General features: G+C 44.3%; 1 protein-coding gene and 2 non-coding genes across 3 annotated transcripts in view; 1 reads left to right on the top strand and 2 right to left on the bottom strand.

Moving 5' to 3' along the window:
- Window positions 1–5,547, bottom strand: part of MPZL1 (myelin protein zero like 1) — a 60,434-nt gene extending 54,887 nt beyond the window's left edge. Inside the window, exon 1 of the mRNA XM_036827179.1 lies at window positions 5,287–5,547. Within this exon, the coding sequence (XP_036683074.1) occupies window positions 5,287–5,377 (91 nt within the window). The 5' untranslated portion in view covers window positions 5,378–5,547. The remainder of the gene's footprint in view (window positions 1–5,286) is intronic.
- Window positions 5,548–10,579: 5,032 nt separating this feature from the next.
- TRNAP-AGG lies at window positions 10,580–10,651 on the top strand. The gene has a single exon. It is a non-coding gene; the product is annotated as a tRNA-Pro (tRNA).
- A 659-nt stretch (window positions 10,652–11,310) lies between these two features.
- Window positions 11,311–11,382, bottom strand: TRNAP-CGG. Its single transcript has one exon. It is a non-coding gene; the product is annotated as a tRNA-Pro (tRNA).
- Window positions 11,383–16,674: the final 5,292 nt, after the last annotated feature.

The following is a 16,674-nucleotide window of genomic DNA, read 5'->3' as shown; positions in this document are numbered from 1 at the left end:
ACAGAGAATCCAAATTCTCAGATAAAGATACAATTCAATAAAAACACAACTGGGCTCCAGTTAAAAGATTCTAATCATCCAGGAGAAATGTGATTGTGGCTGCACTAAATCAGCCTCAGTGGTGATAGAAAGGAATGTGAGAAATATTTAGCAGGTAGACCAGCATTAACTAGGTGGAGGGGAGGCAGCAATATTTCTGAAAAACTGTGTATGTTTTTCCCAATTAAATCACATTTTAAACTCAGTAGGAAAGAGTAACCATTAATGAAATCCCACAATGGATCCTTTGTAAGTTTAAAAAACATCTATTTTGTAATGCCAATAGTATTCCCTCTCCCTCTTTTCTTTTTTTTTTTTTTTACTGCAACCTTTCACAATAGGTGAATATCTTAAATGTGGTGACTGTCAGGAATTTAAACCGTCCTTTGGTGTTCATTATTTATTTGAATAGTCTGTCACCTCCCACTAGAATCTAGGCTCCCTGCTGCATCCACGGTACCTAAAACAGTGCCTGGCACCCAGTAGGTGTTCATTTGGTTGAATAAGTGAATGAAGACTTTGTGAAAACACAAATTTGCATTTTATATACTTTTCACATATATCTCTCTTTCACTTAATAGTGTCTTTATTTCTTTTTTTGGCAGCTTCTGAGCCTAGTGAATACCCTGGAGTTAGGGTAAAAATGAATGGTAGAATATTTAAAAAAAAAAACAACAAAAACTAAGTTTTTGTTTTATTATCTCAATTAGTAAATAAGGAGTAAAAGGCTGTGGGAACTGGTAATTAGATCAGTGGCCTTTCAACTACAGGGGTAGTACTTGAAGTCTACATTTGGTCAACAAGCATCAAAAAATATAAAAGTTTTATTGATAAAACACTTAGATACTACAACAAACATGATAAAACAATTTTGGTATATAACAAGTAGTAATTCCAAAACTATAGTGCTTAAAGTGGTTGAAGAATGTTAATTCATTCCATACATTTCTGAAGAAATACGAAATAGTACTCAAAGAGTGAAAATTATCAGATAACGTATAAAAATCACACTTGGAAAAAATATTCCTTCTTTCAACAAACATTTCTTGGATACCTACTATGTGCCAGGCTAAATCCTAACTACGTGTGGCAAACTACTAACAATCTATTATCAAGACACGCCTACGCCTCCTTGCCATTTAATAAATATTAGTATCTATCATATCCACTACGCTAAGCACTAGGGATACTTCTATAAACAAGACCAACACTATCTCTGTCCTGGATTCTAGTGGAGGAGAAAAGAGAAGAACCACCAAATAGTGAGGAATTACAATAAGGACATAAAGGGCCAAGAAATGATAACAGGGGACCCCGCTGGATAGGGTGGTTGGAGAAGGCCTCTCTGAGGAAGTGACATTTAAGCTAAGGCCTCACTGATGAAAAGGAGACAGCTCTGGGCAGTTTTGGGGAAAGAGCACACCAGGCAGCAGGAAAAGCAAGTGCAAAGGACCTGGGGTGGGAATGAGTGTCTCAGAGCAGAAAGATGGCAGCATGGCTTGAATATAGTGAGCAAGGGGCACAAGCTGAAGTCAGAGAGGCGGGCAGAAACCAGATCACATAGACAACTATAGGCCATGGGGAGAAGTTGGGATGTCATTCAGAGTGCAACGGGAAGCCATTAAGAATTTCAAACGAGAAAGCAACATGATCTGATTTGCATTTTTATAAAGTCACTCTTGCAGTTGTGTGAAGAATGGACTAAAAAGAGACAAGAGGGGAAAATGGGGAGACCAGCTGGGAGGCTATCACAGTATCACAGGCAAGAAATGACAGTGATTTCGACTAAAATGATAGGAGTGGACCACAGATAGAAAAAAAGTGGGTGAGAGAAAAAAAAAAAAAGTGGTTGATTCCTAGATGTATTTTGGAGATGGGAGAACTGATTGGATGTGGGGAGTGAAGGATAGGGCATTATCAAGGGCAGATCCTAGGTTTCTGGGTTGAGCAGTTAGATGGATGGTGGTGCCATTTACTGAAATGGGTGATGCAAATTACTGAGATTTATTCTTCATATACTGTGTGTTCATTCCTACCTAAGGGTTACCAAAGACATACCAATTGTCACATTCAGTGAATCCTTGAAGTATTCACTCTCTCTCCATCTGACACAGTTAAAACTTCTTCCTTAAAACTTCACTCTCTCTCAGTTTCCAAGACACCACACTCTTCTGGTTCTTAATTTACTCAACAAGCCTCCTTGTCAGGTTCTGTATACCCCAAGACTCTGTCCTTGGCCTTCTGCTATTTCCTTCAATACACTCTTCCTTGCTGACCTCATCCAAGCAATTCATAGCTTTTACTACTACCCGCATAAAGCCTCCCAGCTCTCTATTTCCTACCAGAACTTTCTCCTCACCTCTAATACTATCTACCCAAATGTCCCATTTCTACTGAGATATATCAGGAGCATCTTAAACTCAACATATCCAAAAGTAACTTTACCATCCTCTTCTTCCAATGCTCCTTTCCCCTCATCCATAATCTTCATCTGTGAAAAGCCCTACTTTCCAAAACTATGCCCAGCTTTCCAAGCTCAAAACCTTAGGATCATCTTACACTCCTCTCTTTCAAGTCCACATCAAATTGATTTCCAAGCCCCATCAAATTTACTTTCTAACAAGCTCATGGATATGTCCTCTCTTCATATCCCACTGCTATAATTCGGGTCTTCAATCCTCCTCCTCTGGATTGTTACAATAACCCTCTGGTTTCTTCAGCCTCACACCATTCTATCCCACATCTATCTTCACATCTCGATAGACACAGAAATCCTTCACAGGCTCCCCACAGCCCTTAGGATAAAATTCAGCCTTATGAATGGCAAACAAGGTCCTTTAGGAGTTAGTGCCTCTGGCTGGCTCTCCTGCCTCAATTTCCACCATCTCTCCTATACACACTCCAACCTTTCAGGACACTGACCTACCAACAGGTTCATTCATGACTCTGCCTATACCGTTTTCTCCCAACACCTACTTAGCTTAAGCAGCCCTTTCTCTAGCAGCCTGAACTTCGGTCTGAGATAATGACTCTCCTTAGTGCTCTCACAGCAAACCATTAATGAAAGACTTCTCATATTGCTTATCACACTTTGTTTCTCCCACTGAACTATAAATTATGTGAGGCCAGGGACTGTCCTTCCTAGAATACTTTTGGTGCTTAATACTTAAAAAATGCTTAGTAAATGTTTGCTGAAAACTATATCTAAATCAAACTCGAGAAGACTTTCTGTCAAACATGAACTGCTATGTACAGTATTCATGACAAGAAATGGTAGCTTGAAAGAAGAAACATTCGATAGTTTTCTAAAATTAACCAATAACATCAGCTGCTGCCTTTCACGTATCAGCATTCATCTTTCATTACAGAAGAGCTATGCATGTCCAAGGTGTGTATAGATGTTATTCTGATGATCTTTTTGTATTAGTATCCATTAATATTCAGTTTTTCAGTTCTGCTACTTTTTTTTTTTTTTAATTTTATTTATTTTTATTTTTGGGTGTGTTGGGTCTTTGTTGGTGCGCGCGGGCTTTCTCTAGTTGTGGCAAGCGGGGGCTACCCTTTGTTGCGGTGCGTGAGCTCCTCATTGCGGTGGCTTCTCTTGTTGCGGAGCACAGGCTCTAGGCACGCGGGCTTCAATAGTTGCGGCACACAGCCTCAGTAGTTGTGGCTCACGGGCCCTAGAGCACAGGCTCAGTAGTTGTGGCTCACGGGCTTAGTTGCTCCACAGCATGTGAGATCTTCCCAGACCAGGGCTTGAACCCGTGTCCCCTGCACTGGCAGGCGGATTCTTAACCACTGTGCCACCAGGGAAGTCCAGTTCTGCTACTTTTTAATACCTTGAGTTTAATTAAGATTACTCTGACTGCTTTTGTCCTCAGTAAAGACGGGTGTCTGCCTCTCATGCATAATAATTCTGTCTGAACACACAAGATTTCTGATACACCTTAGTTTTAAGCTATTTCCTACTTCTTCACTTAAAACATGAATATTTTACCACCATCACAAACACCATCACCACCAAAAAACCCCCATACTTTTAACCCTTTTTTTCCCCCCTCAGGAGAGACATTTATACAGAATAGATTGTCTTATATATACAAAGTATATATTCATCTATCAACCTCCAGAGGGCGGGGGGACTTTTACCTTTATACTTTACAGCTCCTGGAATCATTCATTAACTGGTATTTCTCCTGGCTCCAAAGATTACATTAAGAACTTTTCCATGAAAGTAATTACTAAGTATACTCATGTTCAGATACTGTCATGCAACTGACATTTTGCAAAACAAAAGAAATGAACAAGTCTCCGTGGTTTTTTAGGAGTTGGCTCTCTTTATAACCATTACTTAACCACATTCTGAGACAGCAACAAGTACTCTGCTTTGAACAACACACACAAAAAAAGTCCTGTGGCAAGACACCACTGCAGATGTCCGTAAAGCAACTCATCCAATTCAATAAATCCAGCCTGAGGTTTACTTTATGCCTCACTCATGAAATCTGGCAAGGAAAAAAACGTGATTTTTTTTTTTTAAAGAAAAATGAGCCTTTTAATGTCCTATGTCTTGTCAAACTACGGTAACTATGACTGTAATTATTATGGATTGGCCAAACTCTTTTAAGCCAGGTCACTCCAGTGGTATTCCCAGCTCTTTGCATCCTAACACAGAAGTAATGTAAATTTCCTCCTGGTGCTCTGAAGACTACAGAGATGAGACAAATGAGACTCCGGGACCCTTCTATCTCAGAGGCTTAAAAAATGGGTTGGAGAGCACTGGAAATGGAACTAACAAGGTAAAACAAAACAGTCGCTTAAAAGGGAAACAATCAACAAAGGCCCTACAAATGAAAACCCTGCAACCTTCCGCCACCTCCCAAAGGTGGAGAACGCCAGAAGCCCGGGTTCCTGAACCGGAATCCCAAGCGGGCCTGGGCGACCCAGAGTCGCCAGGCGGAGATGGTGGGCGACTCAGCGAGGGCGCAATGCGGCCTCCCGCCGGGCCCGCTCCCCAGACAGCCCCCCAGGAATGAGCAAGGTAGGGAGTTCTCCCCGCCTCCTCCACACACAGGGATCCAGGAAGAAGAAAGAGGCTCCGCGCCTCTCCAGCCCGTGGCGGAGCCCGCCGGCTCCGTTCCCCGGGCCCCAGGGCGTGCAGGCCGCGCCCCCTCCCCACCTCGGCGCCCCGCGCGCGCAGGGCCCGCCACCTGGCCCCGCCGCCCCCGCCATCCCGGCTTTACTCACAGAGCCCGAGCGCCACCGCAAGCACCGACCACAGCCAGCGCCTGCGGTCTGGGGATGCAATCAGTGCCCCGGCCCCGGCGGGCGCTGCCATCGTCCTCCGGCCGCAGCCGCCGCGGCTCTGGGCCCCGGTCCCCACTACGGTTAGCTCGGCTCTGGCCCGGGGTCTCCGGACTCGCCGCCGCCCGCGTCTGCTAGCACCTCCACGCCGCGATCCCCGCTCGCGGCCCCAGCCGCTGCCAGCCAGCCCTCCGCCCAGACCTCGGCCCCGCGCCGGCCCCAGCTGTCCGCTCATTGGCCTGCCCCGCGCACTTTGAAGGACTCGATTGGAAGGCACCGACTGTCCATCACTCCCTCTCTCCAGGCGGGGCCCCGCCTTTTCGGTCCCACCCAGGCTCCTTATGCTGGCGCTGGAGGTCCCCGGCTGTCCGAGGCGACCGCCGCCAAGCCCTCTGCCTGCCTGCCTGCCTGCGTGGCTGTCCGCCGGTCTGTCCTGGCCCGCCCGCCCCCCCGCCAGTGTCTCCTCTGCCTCTCTAAGGGTCCAGTCCTCCAGATCTATTCATTGTCTGTCTTCGCCTGTTTCAGCTTTTCCCGGTTTCTCTGAGCCTCACCTAAAGGAAAAGAAGCAGTTCGTTTACAAAATTAAAAAAAAAAAAAAAAGAAAAAAAAAAGAATGAGGGCTACGATGGGGAGAGACTTCTGATTCAGTCGTTCAGGTAGAACACATCTCTCCCCTTGCCTTGTCTCCAAGGCCTGTCCTTTGCCTGGATCAGATCATTTATGTGTGCATATTGAGAAATCTACTAGCTTAAAAAGAAGTCTCCATCTTGTCTGAATCTCCTCCTAGGAGCCCCCCGTTTTGGCTTAAGAAGGGTTGGGAACTGGAAACTCTTTCCTACTACCTGGAGCACAAATGAATGGGGTTTTGTTTGTTTTGCTTTTGTAAACAAAATATCCCTCGATTTATCAATAAAAATTGTCAAGTTCCCCACCCAGACTCTGAAGTGCCGTTCCTGAGCCGGCTCCACTTGGTTACCTTGGCCCAGAACGGTGTCTGCCACTTACTGGTTGCCCAATAAATTCTGGAAAGTGTTTGTAAGAGTCCTTATGAGAACAGCCCACAAAGGGGAGAAACGGAAGGACAGGAGCACAAGAAAAATGAGGGTGAAGGAAGAAAAGGAAAAAATCCAGATGGGAGGCCAATAGTGTGAGAGAAGGAAACAAGTATTAGACAATTAGGATGAGAGTGGGAGAAGAGCATGGTGAGAGCACCCAAATGCAGCCCCTCATTTCAGGGTTTTGTCTCAAGTCAACCTTATGAACACCCTTCCTGATATTTTAGCTGTTTTACCCTGCTACCCTTATAGTTCAGCAAACTCATAATAATTACTTTAGCACTAGTGAGGGAAAACTAAAAAGAAAAAGACAGAACCATTTCACCCTATTTCTCTCTCAGCAAGATCCTCATGAAGTGTTTCTGGAATGTCATAGGTTGGAAAGAATACAAATGCATTAAGTGAGCAATTACTATGTGCTGTAGATGTAGAATACCTAGACTTTACTCTCAAGAAGCACAGAGTCTACCAGTCAGTATAGCAAGCAAGTACTGAACTAAATTTTTTTCAATGCTTGAAGAGAAGGTCGAAGAAAGGAGAAACCGTAAGGCCAACAGGGACAGTGGTTCTCAAAGACACAGGTTATGTTAAAAGCTTCTCCACTGACTGTGATGTACCTCAATACAGCTACCTCCCTCTTCTGAGAACCACTGGCCTGTGAGGTGTCTGGAAAAGATGCACAGAAGATGTAGCATTTGAGGTGGATTTTAAAGGCTGAATAAATTTTCACCAGAGAGAAACAGGAAAAGCAAACTCAGAAACAAGAAAGCAGTATCAGGTGCAAGGAATAGTGGGTTAATCCTCTGTGGTTTGGAACTTCAGGGGGAGTGAGTGAAAGAGGGGAAAGAGAGAATGCTGGAAAAGTAGGCTGTGGTAATATTTTGAAGAGCCTGGGGTTGTCTTTATTGTATAGGCAGTGGGGAGTGATGAAAGGGAAGTGACAAGTTCAGATCTGTGTTTTAAAAGGATGACTCCTGCAAAAGACAAGGCAAGAGTGAAGAGAGCATGAGATAAGGTGTTGGCAGTGATGGTGGAGAGGAAGATGAGGACTGGAGAAACATTTCACAAAAGGAATGACAGGACTGGGTATAAATTAGATGGGAAGTCTAATCAAAGACAGATGTGACCTCCAATTTCTAGCCAGAGTAGTGAATGCTGCTACCAGTTAACTAAGACTAAAAACCCAGGAAGAGAACCTGGTCTGTGAGGAAAGCTAATGAGCTGGGCCTTGAACACAGCTGAAAGTGCTGAGAACACCCAGATGGTCAATCAGAAGGCAGTTAGATATCTAGGTCTGGAGCCCAAGGAAGCAACAGAAGGGCTACCGTGAAACCGCAGCCTGCTGGGGCAGCAAAGTGTTTCCATGATAAACAATATCAGACCATCAGTAGATACTTAATAAATATTTGTTGAATGAATAGAAGAATGAATGTTTATTGAATCAATCTAGAGAAGTTACAAAGAAAACAAAATCATGTGAGGTTGTTTTAGCCATAGGCCTTGTATTGTAGTTTCTGATTCTTCTGTAGAGATAGTAAATGGAAAACAAACAAACAAACAAAAGCTTTGGATTTCAATCACTATTGTGAGCCTGAAGGTCTCACTCAACAAACCTCCTCTTCAGATACTTCCTTCTTCCTCCTGGAAACTCCTCTTTCCAGGTCAATCAGTCCGGGCATACAGTCAGAAACAACTGAAGACTTTCCATCAGGTGAGAAAAGTCATTTTTAATGGGCTGCCTTGCCTCTGAAAAGAATGGGCTCCTTGGGGAGAATTTTCCCCACAGAGTCAGTAAGAAGGGAAATCATGTGCAGAGTCTTGTCTGATAATAGTTACCTATGTACAGATCCCTTGGCCTCAAAGACTTCCTTCACGCAGTGCACAATAAATGCACTAATAAGGAGGGGTTTGCCTTGGGAACATCTCAGGGTGTGTTAAGTCTTCTCTTAATAGAGATCAGATAAGGGGCACCCAGGAGCAACTAGTGATGGCAAATATCTATGGACAGAATTTTCTAGAGCTGGAATTAATGGGAGAAGTAGGAAGAGGGTGTCAGGCACCAAAATTTCCAACATCTCTGTGATTGTAGTAGAATTCTCTTCCACCTCCTGTACTCTCACTGGCATTCTCTCCCTCCTTGTTTTTTCAGATCTGTTGCCAGAAGAAAATGGAATGCTGTGATCTGTGGGTGGTGATAGCAAGTCATTCCAGGATCACTGAGATTTGATGAATATCAGATAGAGTCAGAGATGAATCCCAGGCCACACTGAGAAATATTTACCTGAAATCAGTTTCATTAACATTTCTACAGAGAGAATGTCTCAATCCAGGAAAAGGTTTGCATTTTTCTAGGAACTTTTTGAAAATCTGAAAATTTGAGTGCCCCTGGGCACCAAATTGGGGGAACATGGGTAATGGGGTCTTTAGGGTTCATTGTATAGAAGGATATGTCACCAGGCTTCTTCATTTACTGTGGCTGGAATAAAATGCTCTTCAAGGTCCTCTGTCTCCCTGTGCCCTGCTGCCACCTATGTACTACTTCTGCTTCACCTATGAGGGAAGGATGTACACTGGAGAGAGAGCACAGACATTCCTCTCACCAGGATAGAGACATTTCTCACTGTGAGTTGGTCAATTGATATCCTGAGTTTCGTTACCGTCAGTCTTCTTGTATCATGGTTGGGAGGGCAAATGTGATACTCTAGTGGCACCTGCAGAGTAAAAGACAAACCCTTTCAATCCCTAGAGAGAAGTAGGAGTAAGAAAAAAAAAAAGCCCTAAAATGATAATAACTGTAGTAAGTTCAAGTAGGAAAGGTGAGCATAGCGACAGACCTCTTGGTAACTGTAGAGATGGAGGTTTCCAGAAAACTGAAGTGGTTACATTATTTTACCTAATGAGTTATATTTTGTAGTTTCCTCATTCTTGGGAGAAATAGAAATTTCTTAAGTGTCCAGGGCACATTTTTTTCCAGTTAGGTTCTGATGAATAAACTCTGCTGGCATCTAGAACTAACGAACATCTTAAAAGGTATTCTTATCCTCCTTGCCTTGGGCCCTAAGGAGGACTGAAGACTCAAGTTAGGACAGTTTCCAATAAAACAAAGGGTGGGGACTGAACATTAGAGCTCCAGAACTGCAATTTACTCATGTCAAACCATAAGAAGAAAGTTGACAACTCAGAGTCTGGCACATAGCGCTTCTAAATGTTTGTTGAATGAATGAGCAGTCAAATGAATGAATAAACTGGAGAATGAATGTTATATGACATAAAATAAACAAATAGGCCTGTTTAGGATAGTCACCTTGTCTACTTGTAGTTTCCTATCTGGTTAGTTATTTACTAAAGTTGCAATTCACAATTAGTGATTGTCCAAATACCAAAATTTGTATTTTTAAGAGATTTGGAACAAATTGCGGTCATTCAGAAATTATTCACTGAGCACCAGTTTTGCCAGCATAAGCCTCAATACTAAGTATTTAATAATTTAAAATATAGTAAAGAAGCCATGCGTTAAAGATATTGGGACAATTGGGCGCCAATTATATAACAATTGGTTGTCAATTATACAGTAGAATTCAGTGTTGCTGTTAGTGTTGGTGTCTTGTCCTCTAATAAATAATGATTAGAGGAGACAAGACTGCAACCCAATTATATACCAGATAAAATTGGTTTTAATATGTTAAAGGATCTTTTTCTGAGAAGGTCAGAGTTTGGGATTTATGGAAAAGAGAGGGAGAGACAGATTTTCCAGCTGAAGAAAACAGTTTGAGTAAAAACACAGTGATGGTAATTTGCAAGGCTGGAAAGGTGGTGCTTTGAACGCTAGGATGAAAGATGTAGGCAAGAAACCGACAATTTTACTATTATTGTAAAGAGCAACATCCTGAACGCAGCAAGGGAGAGAATCTGGAATCCGCCTGCCACAGGGATATTGCCACACACTCACTGCAATTTATCAGCCATAAATATAAATAGAATTATAAATATGCCACTGGTAGTGACACCGTTGTTTTCTTCTCTGTCATTGATTTTCAAAGATCAAGAGAGAAAAGAAAAAATCGAAAACACAAGAACGCGAAACAGCTGAAGGATATAAACATATTACACAGATAACCACTTGGGGGCGCGGGACTAAGTAGTTCCTCCTTTTATAAGGACGGGAATGCGACAAACGCGACGGCTCGTTGGTCTAGGGGTATGATTCTCGCTTAGGGTGCGAGAGGTCCCGGGTTCAAATCCCGGACGAGCCCTCTTCTTTTCTTCATGAATTAATCATTTCTAAAGAAATTAATTTTAGAATAGATCCATAAATGTAATAAATACATGTTGGTGGAAAATACAAAGTTGAGACTTTTTGAACTTAGAGCACACTTTACGTTCAAATACCATTAAAAGACGTAACATGAAAACGTAGAAAGTTTGCTGACCATGTAATACTTTGAAAACGCTTGTCCCCATTCCTGCCAGTTTCGGAGTCGAGCGCTTGTGTTAGGGACTGAGTTCCGATCTCGGTTGCCTACAGGTGCGGTTTGAACTTGCCCAGGCCCGCGCATGTCCGCACGCACAGCGACCGCTGGAGGAGGACAGCGCGCCCCATCACCCTGGTCCCGCTAATCCACGGCGCCCCCTGCTCACGTTTGGAGTGTCCGAGGGGTGCCCAGGAGTCCGCACGAGGCGTGTCTCTTTTCCGAGTACGTGTGTTTTAAGTGGTACAAGCATTTTCATACCTTGCCCTCAGACGTACAAAGACCACATATTTAACGAATTGATCTCAATCCTTTACTTCCTAAAACTACGACGATCAAGATTCGAGCTCATGGAACCGGAATAGTTTCATTTCAGCCTCTAAATGAGCCGTGTGAGAAAAAGAAACTGTTTCTTAAATTTTAGGCTGAGACAGAAAAAGGCTGGGCTCGTCCGGGATTTGAACCCGGGACCTCTCGCACCCGAAGCGAGAATCATACCCCTAGACCAACGAGCCGCTCACGGCAAAACCGTTCCCAGCGCCTCTCTTCAGCCTTGCCTCGCCGCTGGCCGCACCGCCTGACCGACCTCAGTCGGCGGCGACCCTTCTCTTACTCCCCAGGTCTCCGGCCGAAACCCTCCTCGCCACCCGAAGGAGCACCAGGAAGGGACGTGCACTTTGCCCAGCGGGGCCGGTGGTATCACCCAGCGCCCGGGCTCTGCGCCTCGGCCTGCGGCCGTCCGCACTCGATCCGGGAAGCCGCCTCCCCCGAGCCAGGATGGCCCCTGCAGCGCGGTGGCGGCCGGGCGCTGGAAGCCCGGGCTAAGAGGGCGCGGGCAGGGCCCCTCGGACACACTGGACGCCGCCCGGTGCCCGCCGCCCAGTGTCTCCACGCCGCCAGTTTCGCTCCTTGCGGGGAGCTCCCGCCGCTCTCCACTCAGACCATCCTCAGAGCACTTGGCTGTGTGCCGCGTGCCCCGTCCCCGTCCCCATCCCAGTCCCCTGTGCTGCAGCGGGACGACGCTCGCGGGTGCGCGGGGCGGGAAATAGCGCGGAGGAGCGGGCGAGAGTTGGGAAGGGATGTACCTTATCCGTGGGAGGGAGTGATGGGGCGAAGAACTGGCAAAGGAGAGAGTATTAACAGCTAACTTTTTTCGAACGTTCATTTTGAGATCCTGCACTCTTTTAGGCGTTTTACATACTGAACTCACTGCATATTTGTAACAATTTTCCCTTAGTTACTACTGTTATCCTCATTTTGCAGTGAGGTAATTCAGGCCACACGGCGGCGAGGAAGTGCAGGCGCAGGCACAGGAACTACCGAGGTCTTGGAAGGTGGGGTTAATAGCGAGGGCCGTGAAAGGAGCTGGGGAGGGAGGGGGCAGAGTTGGGTGCCTTGGTAGCTTGGAGGAGTGGACAAGGCTGTAGTAGTGGGCAGGACCTTCGCTCTGGCGCCACCCCACCTCCATCCCCTACTGTAATAGGGAAGAACAAATCTGACTCCATACCGGGTCTGTTTCTTTTACTTTAACCTTTGTATTCTATTGCTTTTGTTACAAGTTAATTACTAAAGGGCTGGTGCCTGTAGTTTAAAGTACACATGATGGCCCATCTCTGGGAACCCTGCGTCCCATGCCTGAAAGTTAAGCTAAAACACATTTGTTTAAGCTCACAGGAAACATCCTGACCAGGCCCACCTGTGAATGGCTGCAGGAAAGAAGAAAGGAATACATCCGTTCCAGAGTCTGGCCAGAACCAGGAAATGTTTGAAATAACTTCTCTCTCTCTCTTTTTTTAAACTTTACCTCTTACATGTTCTGGTATAATGTTATAAGTCATGATTCTAGTTATTACTTTAAAATGTACATCTCAGAAATAACTAAATTTCCTTGTCAATTGCATTATTATGAACTTTCATCAAATCTTTAACCATGGCCATTTTTAAGTCTTTTGTCATTTACAGACAGTTCTGGGTGTACTCTGAAGCTTTTGCAAATATGTTCCTATAAAAGTGTTTCATCTTCAAGGAATTCATGGAAAAGACTCTGACAAGTACAGGTTTCTGGTAACTGACTATACTGCTGAACTGAATGAATAAGCATTTTCAGAACTCTAATGGAAAACTGATGAATTCATAAAAGTGCTAACAAAAGATCAAGATAAAAAAAAAATTAATTACATGGGACTGAGTGAACTGATGAGGATGATTATAATTTTTGTGACTTCCTGTTTGAATAATAATAACAAAAAAATCCCACAAGGACTCAGAGGCAAAAAATATACAAATCAATTTTCACTGCAAAGTAAAGGAGCTGTTACAGTGGAGGATTACTGGACTGAATGTCAGTATTATGACATAGTATGAGTGTGTTTCGTAATTGCAATCATTGTTTTTGTTGTGGTCATCCATTAAAAAAAAAAAAACAAAAACAAAACTTTACCTCCTCACTTCCCCCTCTTTGTTTTATAAAAGAAACAATCATCCAAACCTGGGCAAGATGATTCTTTGGGACACTATTCCACCATCTTTTCAGTCTGCTGGGTTTCCAAATAAAGTTGCTATTCCCTGCCCCAGCAACTCTTCTCTTGATTTGTTGCCCTGTGGAGGAGTGAGCAGTACCAGCTTGGATTCCTTAACACGACCCCCGCCCCTTCTGCCGCATAGTTTGAGCCTATCCTAAGGCCCTTAACCCAGGTGGACCAGGAGTGCAGGGTCTTAAGCTAGCCTTGCCTGCTTTTGGCCTGCACTCCCCCTCCCTCCCCAACACCCTTGAGTTGGTGGTTGGGCGGCAGAAGCTTCTCATTTCTGAAGCCCTCTTCCATCCTTAAGCTACCTTGAATTTGGGGGTCACTGGAATCCTTTCCTTCGAACCCTGGTCAGACTGTTCTCTGAGGGTCCAGGTGGTGTTTCTGCCCTCTCACCCTTTGACTGAAAGCTCTCCATTTGCACCAGCTTCTCTGCTCATCCCCTGATCCCTTCCTTCCTCCTGATGCCAGTGGGCTCTGGGGGTGCCACTGAATACAGAAGGTCAGGACCAGAGCTCACACCCTTGGGGAGTGTGACAGGGGAAATACAAGTGAAAACACTTCAAAACAAAGAGTTAAAGCTGGAAAATCTTTCTATAACCCATTCTGGCCATGTAGAGAGATCCCAGAGCCGTGCTCCTCCCTGGAGTAGAAGGACATGTGTAGGGTGGGCTGCTCTAAGCCTTCCATTTGCTTTGATAGTATGTAAATTTTTTTAAAAATTAAATTTATTTATTTGGCTGCTTTGGGTCTTCGTTGCTGTGCGCGTTGTGGTGTGTGGGCTTCTCACTGTGGTGGCTTCTCTGTTGCGGAGCACAGGCTCAAGTCATGTGGGCTGCAATAGTTGTGGCTCACAGGCTTAAGTTGCTCCGCAACCGGGGCTCCAACCTGTGTCCCCCGAATCAGCAGGTGGATTCTTAACCGCTGCACCACCAGGGAAGTCTCAGTATGTAAACATTTTATTGACACCCTCTTCCTGTCTGAGATCACTTTTCTTCCTCCTACTGAGCTAAGGTTTGAGAGCCCCATGTTGCTTTTAATCCACTCTTTTGTAGTTTGAGAATGGGCTCAGGAGGGTGAGGAAGGAGGAGTTCTCCTCAGGGGGAGTCCTGAGCAATCTAGGTTTTGCCCTCCGCTTTCAGACTGTGCCTTTTCGAGGGCTCCCTCTGCCCTGCCTGAGCTGTATCTCACTCACTCACCAAGGTGCCATGAAAGATGGCAAGACTGGAGACCTTTCCTACCTTTGCCAGTGTCCACTCTCAAGGTTTCTGTTGTTATTGTTTTCCATTTTCCCCATGCCTGTTTTCCCATCCCTTTTAGTTGTTTGTAATAATTTTATACTATTCCATCAAGACAATATAGCATAATTTTCTTTTTCCTGTCTTTTCTTTTCTCTTTTTTTTTTTTGGCTGCACCACATGTCTTGCAGGATCTTAGTTCCCCCAGACCAGGGATCGAAACCAGTGCCCCCTGCAGTGGAAACACAGAGTCCTAACCACTGGACTGCCAGGGAATTCCCATAGCATAATTTTCTTAATAATTCTTCTACTGTATAATAAATAATTGGTGTCCAACATTTCACTGATATAAATCTTGTTTGGCCCATTTGTGTATCTACTTTCCCCACATATTACATGATTTCCTTAGGATTTACTCCCAGAGCTGGGATAACCGCTTTTGTGGCTCTCCATGTAATTCCATGCCAATGAGCTGGGCTTAGCTGGTTAGCAAGTAAGATGAAAACTGATGTGGAAGAAGAGGACCAGTGGCTGCCAGAGAACTTTAAAAGCCATGATTCAATCTTTTAATTTGATTTAAGGGATTTGGTGGCATTAAAGCCTTTGAGAATGGTGGTATGTTAAAAGTACTATTGAACATAACAATTTTGACTTGGGTTCAGATGCATGTGAGGGCGAAGATGAAATGAGAAAAAGAAGAGGTCCATTAGGAGATGATTAGAATAACTCTAGGATGATGTCATGGTTGATGCCTTGAAATTGTGAATGGCTTTTAAAAACACTTATGGTGAGGGATTTGTGACTATTTTGTCACTAATGTTTGCTCGCCACTGAATTCTGACACAGTTTGGGCTTAAGTGGTACAGACTTGGCTCTGACTTGGAATGATCAGCCCTTGGAAGTGAGAATACAATTTAATTGCGTGGGTCTGCCATTCAAAGGAAACTTCTGGCTAACTTGGCCCACAGGACTGGCCTCAGGACTGTGCGCTGCGTCTTACTTGCTGCCCGTGCAGTTAAGCACTAACTGGCCCGCAGGCCACCGCCGTTGTCATGCTGGTAGGTTTGCTTTGTTCACTGCAAGCCATGTCCTGACCCACACAGAAAGTGGGATCAGATTGAACATTTGTGCCTTTTCCAGACTCCAGTCCAATAGCCTATAATAGCTTCAGCTAGTTTTTACTACAAACATTTCTTTGTGGTTTTCCTCCAGTGATCCTTTCTCAGAGGCTTATCTCATGCCTCCCTCTGGATTTTGCAATCCCTAAATAATTAGGAATGATATTTTGGAGTTGCCTCAGCCCTTTCATTTTTCATTCAAATGTTTTCACTTGTTTTAAGTTTTGAGAGTGCATGAGGTCATGAACGTGATAGGAATCTAAGATCTAGACTGTGAAAAGAACTGCTTTCCACAACACCTTCGTTTCCACCAGGGGATATTATTACCCCTCTTTTATACAGATTTGGTCTTACTCTGGATGTTATTGGTTGAATAGAAGAAGACAAAAGTGTACAGTTTTCATGATGAAAATTGTGATTGTTTCGGAAGACATGCTCACGATGGTATGTTACAGAAGAGAAAAATACACAGTTACATACAGTGAGATCCCAGTTTTGGAACAACAACGAATTAAAAACAAAACATGTAATACATGCATTAAAAAAACTAGAGGAAAATCCATAAAATATTAACACTAGTTATCTCTTAGTAGTGGGATTATGAATAATTTTTATTGACTTAAAATATTTTTTCTCCACACATGTTTAAAAATAAATGTGTATTGCTTTTATAATGAGAAGAAATAAAGGTAATGAATATTTTTAAATCACAGAGAAAACAGGGTTCCTAAAACTATGTGTTTCCTTTTGCTTGGTAGAATGAAAAGAGGCACAGAATTAGAGGCGATGCAAAGCAAGCCCTTTTGCCCTTTCGCATCCCAGCTGCTTGCAGAGGTCGTCAGGAAGGCTGCTACTGTTGCGCGTGAGGGGCCAGGTTCCGCCGTGACGGTGAGTGCCTGGCACCACCCAGCACCCAGAGGTCCCTT

Source organism: Balaenoptera musculus, chromosome 1 (genome assembly GCF_009873245.2).
Source record: "Balaenoptera musculus isolate JJ_BM4_2016_0621 chromosome 1, mBalMus1.pri.v3, whole genome shotgun sequence".
In the NCBI taxonomy this organism is placed as follows: Eukaryota; Metazoa; Chordata; class Mammalia; order Artiodactyla; family Balaenopteridae; genus Balaenoptera; species Balaenoptera musculus.
Note: the sequence above shows the minus strand (reverse complement) of the source record. Positions and strands in the feature narration are given on the sequence as shown.